Source organism: Linepithema humile, chromosome 1 (genome assembly GCF_040581485.1).
Source record: "Linepithema humile isolate Giens D197 chromosome 1, Lhum_UNIL_v1.0, whole genome shotgun sequence".
Taxonomy (NCBI): Eukaryota; Metazoa; Arthropoda; class Insecta; order Hymenoptera; family Formicidae; genus Linepithema; species Linepithema humile.
The window spans coordinates 2,742,024-2,751,420 of record NC_090128.1 but is presented as its reverse complement, the minus strand read 5'-3'; the positions used below and the strand labels follow the sequence as shown (position 1 = coordinate 2,751,420).

Here is a 9,397-nt window from a genome sequence, read left to right as displayed (position 1 = left end):
TTATGATAGAAAATTATAAAGCATAAAAATGAATAAAATGTAATTAATTTAAAATTTGATGTTAAAATGTACATTTTTTGGGGGGAAATTTTGTACATTTGTTTTATTATTAGCAATTTTTTTCTGAGATGATTTCTAACAAAAAAAGAGCAGGAAGTGAACGATATAAAAAAATCATCGAAAAGCTAAGAACTTATTTCATTGTTAGTCAATGTTATGTTATATTAATTACAATTAAATGTCCATATCAAATTTTGAAAAATTTTAAAAGTTTTATAAAGGTTACATAATAATATAAATAAAATTAATACATATAATTGTCTTAAAATATGTATTAACAATTAAATGTGAAAACATAAAAACATATAGAGAATTATTATTACACAAGAATTGTAAAATATATTTAAGTAGATGCTAAAACTTTCTTGTAGAATGACAATAAACATAAGCATTTGTTTTTTTTACCAAAATAACTTTTCATATAACTTAATTACTTGCTAAATTATAATAATATGCATTTGGAACAAAATATTAATTCTTGCAAGCCTGTATTATACATATACATAGCAATATCAAAAAGAAAACATTATTAAAAAATACGCGAAAGCTGATTAGCAGTATTACATTATAAGTTCGAAATATGTACAAGTTTTCGGTGAATCATCTTTTCGTTTATTAGAAAGAGTTGATTATGTTATTGTGCAAAAAATACCGCGATGAATATATTACAATTAAGTAAACGTACTATCATTGCGGCGCAATAATGTGCCAAAGGAAAAAAGCGAAAAGAAGGAAAACAAGCGATTCAATCAGCAAATAAATTGATACAGACCTTCAGTGTTCGTTTGCGATAGTGATAATCATGTCGACTACTATCCAACAAGGTCTGCGTCCTCTTTTTCTTACGTGTTTTATTCTGGGTTTAGGCGTGTATCCCATAAAACAACCAAACGAATCAAGATTTTATAGATGGATTGCATACTTAAGTGTTCTATATTCTTTGATAATATGGTTTGTTTATAGCTGTGTTCTTTTCTATATGTTCACCATTTGGTCACTGGAAATCTTATTTTGTAGCAATCTTACTGTTATAATCAATATGGTGATTAACATATTTATTACAATTACGTCTGCAATTTTAATCTTTTATCATCAAAAGGTACATCCAGTATTATACTTTTCTGTATTTATAGAATTTTATATGATTTATATGATTTTAGAGGTTTCCAATATACATGGAAAAACTTGCCGTAGTGGATGATACTTTGGAAAAACTAGGCACTCCCAAGACGTATCGAAAGTTGCATATGTTATCAAAACGTGTGATATTTGGATGGATATTGTGTATACTCTTATCATAAATATTTACAGCACAATGTGGTGGTTAAAATTTGTAAAACAAGTTTCTTGGCGATTTCTTTTACCTCATATAATCAATCATTGTATTCATATTAATATATTCACGGACTTAATATTTATCTTTTTGTTATGGTTTGTACTATATTTATTTATCTGCTAATTTATTTATCTACCAATGACTGCATGTCTACTTAAATTTACATAATTGCATCCTTTTTTGTTTATTGATTTGATATATTTTTTACTATTTTTTTTGTGATTGAAAAAATACAATTATTACTATAGCAACAATTTCAGTACTTTTTTTCGAAACCTTTACCACTTTTCTAAAATTTTATGATATATTGTTTTACGAGCATAATTGCTATAAGAATTAAAAAATTCATTAATTAAATTAATTTTAAAAGTTTTCTATGTATTATGCATTTCATAAGAGAATCTTTTCACAGGTATATCGGCACAAGATTTGACAAAACAAACGGACATATGCATTGCTTATTGTTAAAAGAAGAGCATGAACTGAAGTATGTGTGGAAAAAACCTGTCATTATTCATGGATATTTCTTGCATAGACATAATTACAAACGGACATTCTGGACCTCAATGTAAATCAATACAATCATATCATTGGATTGATCATCGATTTTATATTTATTTAATATTATAATAACATTTTATAAAGATTTATTTTGAAAAATACTAATTATAATTATAACAATAAAAAAATTATATATTGTTGATTCTTACCGTTTATATGGTTTTTATAATAAAACGTGTTTTGTTTTGTTAGGCATCTTCATTTAGAATTATGCCGTATTGCTCGTGAATTAAACGTGATATTTGGAATGCAAATCACTCTTGACATGCTGTCGTATTTTGCAGCCTTAACATCATTTTGTCATTTTTTATATCGTATATTGGAGAAGAAACATCAAATTAAAAAAATTCTACGACCTTTTATCAGTCTTGGTGTCCGGTTTCTTATATATGTCATTAGGCTCTATGCTGTAAATCATATTTGTGAAAGCGTTAAAAATAAGGTAGGAAAAGCATACAATATCCGCATGAAAAGTGACAAAATTTCAAAATACTAAATTTCAGGCTAAGAATATTGACAAAATAATTCATCAATTGACAAATATTGTTTGATATTCTGATATTTGGAAGGAGGTAACAAATATTTTGACAGCTAAAATTATTTGAAATAAACATTGATTAAAATTAAATAATAATATGTTATATATAATAATATACATTGTATTTTTATAGATTGATTTCTTTGTTCTGCAAGTAACGCAACATCCCCTGAAGTTTACTGGACTGGGTTTAGTCAATCTTGGCTATAAATTTCTTCAAAAGGTTTATATTTCTTTCCTTATTTCTGACAATTTTAGGTTTATATTTTGTTTTATATCATAAATAATTGAAAACAAAAAAATGCTAAAAATTATTTTTATTGTAAAGCTGTAATTTTTGTGTTTTTTATCACACATCTCGCAATATATTATATACCTTATTGTTGTTTTTAATATGTCACAATAAAAGACCGTTTTTATTTTCATGCGTGCATGCATAAATATTAATAAATATTCGTTCTCTTACAGTTTTTCACATCAATTTCAACATATGTGATTATTATGATAAAGTTGAATATACAATCAATGATTGATAGTTATAAACCTGAAATATAGAATTTGATAAAACTACTTGTTTTGTTCAGAATTGCGGCATGAAAATTTTTGCAGTGGTATCAATTAAACGTCATTTGCTGATGTAATAAATATAAAGTTATATGTGTAGTAATATAAAGTTGCAATCATTACATTATGCGACAATATTATATTTTCCTTTAATAAACTGATCATGTTTAGATAATTTTAAACATAATGATTTTTAAATAAATTTTTTATTAAAATGTGCATTTTGTTCATTTTTATACCATAGAATTTTATGTCATAACCTTTTTATTAAAATTTTAGAAGTAATCTTTGAGAATGTTGAAATATAGATTTTTGTTTTTGTACCGGAAAACTCGTTATACACATGCTTTTCTGCTGCAAAATAATCACAAAAACTTTAATCTTAGATTTCTCCTTGTTACACAATATCTTTTTATATTTTCTGTGTATACATAGATAGATGCAGGTAATATCATAGACAATGTACATGCATACGTGGATACATATACAGGGTGATTCAAAATAACCTGATGTCCTTGCAATGCCATATTCTTGAGCGAATTCTGAGACGATTTTTCCTTTTACAAAATTTTGTCCGAAGCTTAGTTTTCGAGTTATAATTGAAAATAAGTAGTAACTTACGAGTTGGGTACAACGGGCAGGCAGGGACGCGCAACGTATGACACTGTCAAGTGTTTACTATCGTCTTATGACGCATTGCACCATCCCTGCCTGTCCGTTGTATCGAACTCGTAAGTAGCAAACTATTTTCAATTAGAACTCGAAAACTAAGCTTCGGACAAAATTTTGTAAAAGGAAAAAACGTCTCAGAATTAGCTCAAGAATATGGCATTGCAAGAACATCAGGTTATTTTGAATCACCTGTATATTGATAACAGCATGTGCAATGTGCACAAACATTTGCAGTATAAGAATTGAGAAGAATGGTTTTTATCGCATGTCACTACATTAATTTTTTGCTATGTTATAGAATTTTAAAAATTCAATAAGTGCATCACTTTAATTAGATTGGGATGGCACGCGTCGGAATGCATATGCGAAATAAACGCACACAGCATATAGTAACTTTAACTAATCAACCGTAGTGGGAAGTGCAGCATTGATTTTCATAGAAAACGAAGTATAAAACAGAAACATATTCTTCAAAACTACATGTCAATTGTAACTATCATGGTGATTTCAATACAAATGTATTTTACTCATGTGTATGACTACATAATTCCGAAATATAGTTAACGATTGTAATATAATTATTAACTATACAGTAACACAAAATTTTGCAATATATCTATGTCATACTATGTCATTTTCTATTAACAAATTGATTAAATATTGTTGAAAATGTTATTGACTGTCCAAAGTAAATTTGAAAAAATTTGTAAAGTTTTATGAAGATTGCATATATATATATATATATATATATATAAATAATATGCATAAAATTGATACATTTAATGCTCTTAACATATGTATTAACATCCATATGTAAAAATTTAAAACATATAAAGAATTGTTATTACACAAGAATTACAAAATATACATTAGAAACTAAACTTTTTGTAGAATGACAATAAACATAGGTATTTATTTTTTGGCCAAAATAACTATTTATATAACTCAATTATTTGCTAAATTTATAATATGCATATGGAACAAAATATTAATGCACGTAAGCCTGTATTATATATATAGCAATGTCGAAGAGTAAACAATATTAAAAAATACGCGAAGACTGATTAGTAATATTTCTTTTTAGGTTCGAAATATGCACAAGTTATCGGTGAATCTTTTCATTTATTAGAAAGAATCGATCATTTTAATATGCATAATATGTCGCGATAAATATATTACAATTAAGAAAATGTACTATCATTATGATGCGGCGCAATTATGTGACAAGGGAAAGGAGAGAAAAGGAGGAAAGAAGCGATGCACTCAGCAAATAAATTTACATAGACCTTCAGTGTTCGTTTGCTATAGTGATAATCATGTCTACTACTATCCAACAAGGTCTGCGTCCTTTTTTTCTTATGTGTTTTATTGTGGGTTTAGGTGTGTATCCCAAAAAATTACCAAACGAATCAAGATTTCATAGATGGATTGCATACTTAAGTATTCTATATTTTTTGGCAATCTGGTTTGCATATGGTTGTGTCTTTTCTTATATGTTTACCATTTTTCGATTGAAAATCATATTTCAAACCAACGCTAATATTGTCCTGATAGTAATTAACAATTTTACTGCAATTATGTCTGCAATTTTAATTTTTTATCATCAAAAGGTACGCCCAATATTTTACTTTTCTACTTAGAAAATATGCTAATCATATAAATATGTTATATTCATGTTTTATATATACAGCATGTCCGAAAAAGAATTCCATGGTGTCTAACACAAATACTTTGATCATCATGGGATAATCTTTTGAGCATATTCGTGAAGCATAATATTCAAGTTTTAGTTCAAATGTTGTGCAGACTGTGCTCAACAACCTAATCTAACCTAACCAGTTGCCAGAAAAATGAATATGCACATGAGCTGTCATTGCTTAACCACCGCGAAGTCTTGATTTGACGCCAATGGCTTTCTTCTTTCGGGGATACATAAAAGACATTGTGTAGCAAGAAAAAATCGGTTCTTCACCATTCGCGTCATAGAATAACATAAGCAGTTCCTACGAATATCATCCAAGTGTGACCTGAAGTGAAATTCCGTTTTGATATCTATAAGGCTGTAAATGGTGCACACATTGAGTTACATTACAGGGAATAAAACTTGTAACTTGTACTTTAATAATATATGTATGTTACATACCTTTCTGTTTTAAAATAAATTTAAAAATATTAATAGAAAACCCCGGAGTTCTTTTTTGGACAACCTGTAGTTAATATCATTAAACTAATCATAACTTTTAGACATATTAAATTGTCTATTGATGTATATTATATAAATCAACTATCTATTATATAACCAAAAATTTTTATTTTTTTTACATCAGTTTACATCTATTTTTTAAAGAATCTTAACTCCTTTATAAAATTAAAAATATTCTTTAAACCCTTCATAATTTGAATACAGTTGTATCATATATATATACATATATATATATATATATAATAATTATGCTGAAGCACAATTAAGTATAAATGCATTTTTTTCCTGGATTACTATTGTGTTTCTAGTGAACGTTATCACTACTATATTGTAATTTTTAGAAATATATAAAATAGTGATTTGAAATACTTATTGTAAGTTTATAAGAAAAATTTAGCTTTAATTAATCAAAACAATATGTCGTTTTTACATATACTTAATTTTTTAGCATATGAGAAAGCTTTTACTTGACACAAATACTTCGTGTCGTAAAAAATACGGTAGTAATCTAATTGTAACAATATGGTTTTAGAAGCTTCAAATGTATATGAAGAAACTTGCCGCAGTAGATGACACTTTAGAAAAGCTAGGCACTCCAAAAACGTATCAAAAATTGCATATGTTATCAAAAAGAGTGATAATTGGATACATTGTGTATGCTCTTATAAAAAATATTTACGACACAATATGGTGCTTAAAATTTGTACAAAAAGATTCTTGGAGAATTTTATTATTTCTCATAATGAATTATCCCAATCATGTTAATGAATTTACGGTGTTAATATTTATCTTTTTATTATGGTTTGTACTATATTTATTTATTCTGCTAATTAACACACGTCTACTTTATTCATATACCTGTATCTATTTTTATTTATACATTTGATATATTTTTTGTAATTTTTTTTCTAATTAATAAAATGCAATTATTACTATAGTAACAATTTTAGTAATTTTTTATGAAACTAAAAAGTTTTTTCAAAATTATGATATAAAAAAATTTATTTTAAAATTAATTCTTAAAGTTTGTTGTGTAATATGCAATTTATAAGTCAATCTTTACACAGGTATATCGGCATCAGATTTGACAAAATAAACGACTATATGCATTGCTTATTGTTAAAAGAAGAGCATGGACTTAAGTATGTGTGGAAGAAATCTGTTATTATTCGTGGATATTTCTTGCATAGACATAATTACGAGCGGACACTCTGGACTTTAATGTAAATCAATATACGCATATATAATAATAAAAAAATTATATATTGTAAATCCTTATAGTTTATAGTTTTTCATAATAAAGCATGTATCTTTTTTTGTTAGGCATCTTCACTTAGAATTATGCCATATTGCTCGTAAATTAAACGTGATATTTGGAATACAAATAATTTTTGAAATGGTGCTAAACCTTGGATACTTAACATCAGTTTGTTATTATTTCTGGCGTACATTGGAGCAGAAACATCTAGATCGCTGGACATCACTAACAAATCTTATCGGCTTAGGTTTTTTCTTCCTTATATATTTCGTTAGGCTCTATGCCATAAATCATATTTGTGAAAACGTTAAGAATAAGGTAAAAAAAGCATAAAATATATAAAAGATTACTAAATTTTAAGACAAGTTGCAAAATTTTAGGCTAACAATATTGGCAAAGTAATTCATCAAACGACAAATACTTTTCGATATGCTGATATTTGGAAGGAGGTAAGAAAAATTTAGACAACTTAAAATTACTTAAGAGAAATGTTAAAATTTGTCAATTAAAATTGTATAATAATTATATATTGTATCTTATCCCTATAGATGGATTTCTTCGTTTTGCACTTAACGCAACATCCCCTGAAGTTTACTGGATTGGGTCTTTTCTATCTTGGGGATAAGTTTCTTCAAAAGGTTTATGTTTGCTTTGATATTTTTGACAGTTTTATGTTTATATTTTGTTTTATATTATAAATAATTGAAAAATTAAAAATTATGTTAAAATTATTTTTATTATAGGTAAAGCTGTAATTGCTGTTTTTTCTTCTCACACATCTTGTAGAATATCATATATTTTATTTTGGTTTACAATATATCTCAATAAAATATTGTTTTTATTTTTAATAAATATTAATAAATACGTTGTTTACAGTTCTTCACAGCAATTGTAACGTTTGTTATTATTATGGTACAGTTGAATATGCAACCATTGGCTGATTAACTTTTAAGGATAGAAGTTATAAAACTACTCGTTTGGTTTAAAATTGCAGCATCAAAATTATTTCTTGCAATTGTATCAGTGAAATGTCGTTCAGCTAATGTATTAGTTAAATATGTAAGAATATAAAATTGCAACATTTTTATTATGCCATAATATTTTTTTCTCTTTTAATAAACTAATCATGTTTGCATAATTTTAAATGTAATTATGTTTAAATAAGTTTTATGTGAAAATGTACATTTTATTTTGTATTGTTAGGCGTTAAAATTTTATAATATAAAAATTGTTAAGCTTAGCAATTTAACATTTACATTTTCTTTATTACAAAGTATTAAAATCTTATATGTATTTTAATCAAAGAAATCTGATCCGGAATGTTAAAATGTACATTTTACTCGAATGCAGTAAAAAATGTGAATTGTAAAAGCCTAAGTTTATTAAATGTTATGATAGAAAATTATAAAACATAAAAATGAATAAAATGTAATTAATTTAAAATTTGATGTTTAATGTACATTTTTTGGGGGGGAATTTTGTACATTTGTTTTATTATTAGCAATTTTTTTCTGAGATGATTTCTAACAAAAAAAGAGCAGGAAGTGAACGATATAAAAAAATTATCGAAAAGCTAAGAACTTATTTCATTGTTAGTCAATGTTATTTTATATTAATTACAATTAAATGTCCATATCAAATTTTGAAAAATTTTAAAAGTTTTATAAAGGTTACATAATAATATAAATAAAATTAATACATATAATTGTCTTAAAATATGTATTAACAATTAAATGTGAAAACATAAAAACATATAGAGAATTATTATTACACAAGAATTGTAAAATATATTTAAGTAGATGCTAAAACTTTTTTGTAGAATGACAATAAACATAAGCATTTGTTTTTTTTACCAAAATAACTTTTCATATAACTTAATTACTTGCTAAATTATAATAATATGCATTTGGAACAAAATATTAATTCTCGTAAGCCTGTATTATACATATACATAGCAATATCAAGAAGAAAACATTATTAAAAAATACGCAAGAGCTGATTAGCAGTATTACATTATAAGTTCGAAATATTATTATTATTATATTATTATTATTAAATATTATTATTATATTATTGCATACTTAAGTGTTCTATATTCTTTGGTAATATGGTTTGTTTATAGCTGTGTTTTTTTCTATATGTTCACCATTTGGTCACTGGAAATTTTATTTTGGAGCAATCTTACTATTATAATCAGTATGGTGA

At 25.7% G+C, this 9,397-nt stretch overlaps 1 protein-coding gene across 2 annotated transcripts; it reads left to right on the top strand.

Moving 5' to 3' along the window:
• Positions 1-4,756: 4,756 nt before the first annotated feature.
• On the top strand, positions 4,757-9,397 carry LOC136998402 (uncharacterized). 2 transcript variants are annotated; one of them, XM_067350978.1, is made up of 6 exons: positions 4,757-5,341; positions 6,467-6,735; positions 7,002-7,510; positions 7,573-7,641; positions 7,741-7,830; positions 8,069-9,397. In XM_067350978.1, the coding sequence occupies exons 3-6, from the start codon at positions 7,331-7,333 to the stop codon at positions 8,135-8,137; spliced, it is 408 nt and encodes a 135-aa protein (XP_067207079.1). In that variant the 5' UTR covers positions 4,757-5,341; positions 6,467-6,735; positions 7,002-7,330; the 3' UTR covers positions 8,138-9,397. The 2 variants fall into 2 exon arrangements, with proteins under 2 accessions (XP_067207079.1, XP_067207086.1); XM_067350985.1 differs by lacking the exons at positions 4,757-5,341; positions 6,467-6,735 and having other exon boundaries at positions 6,747-7,510.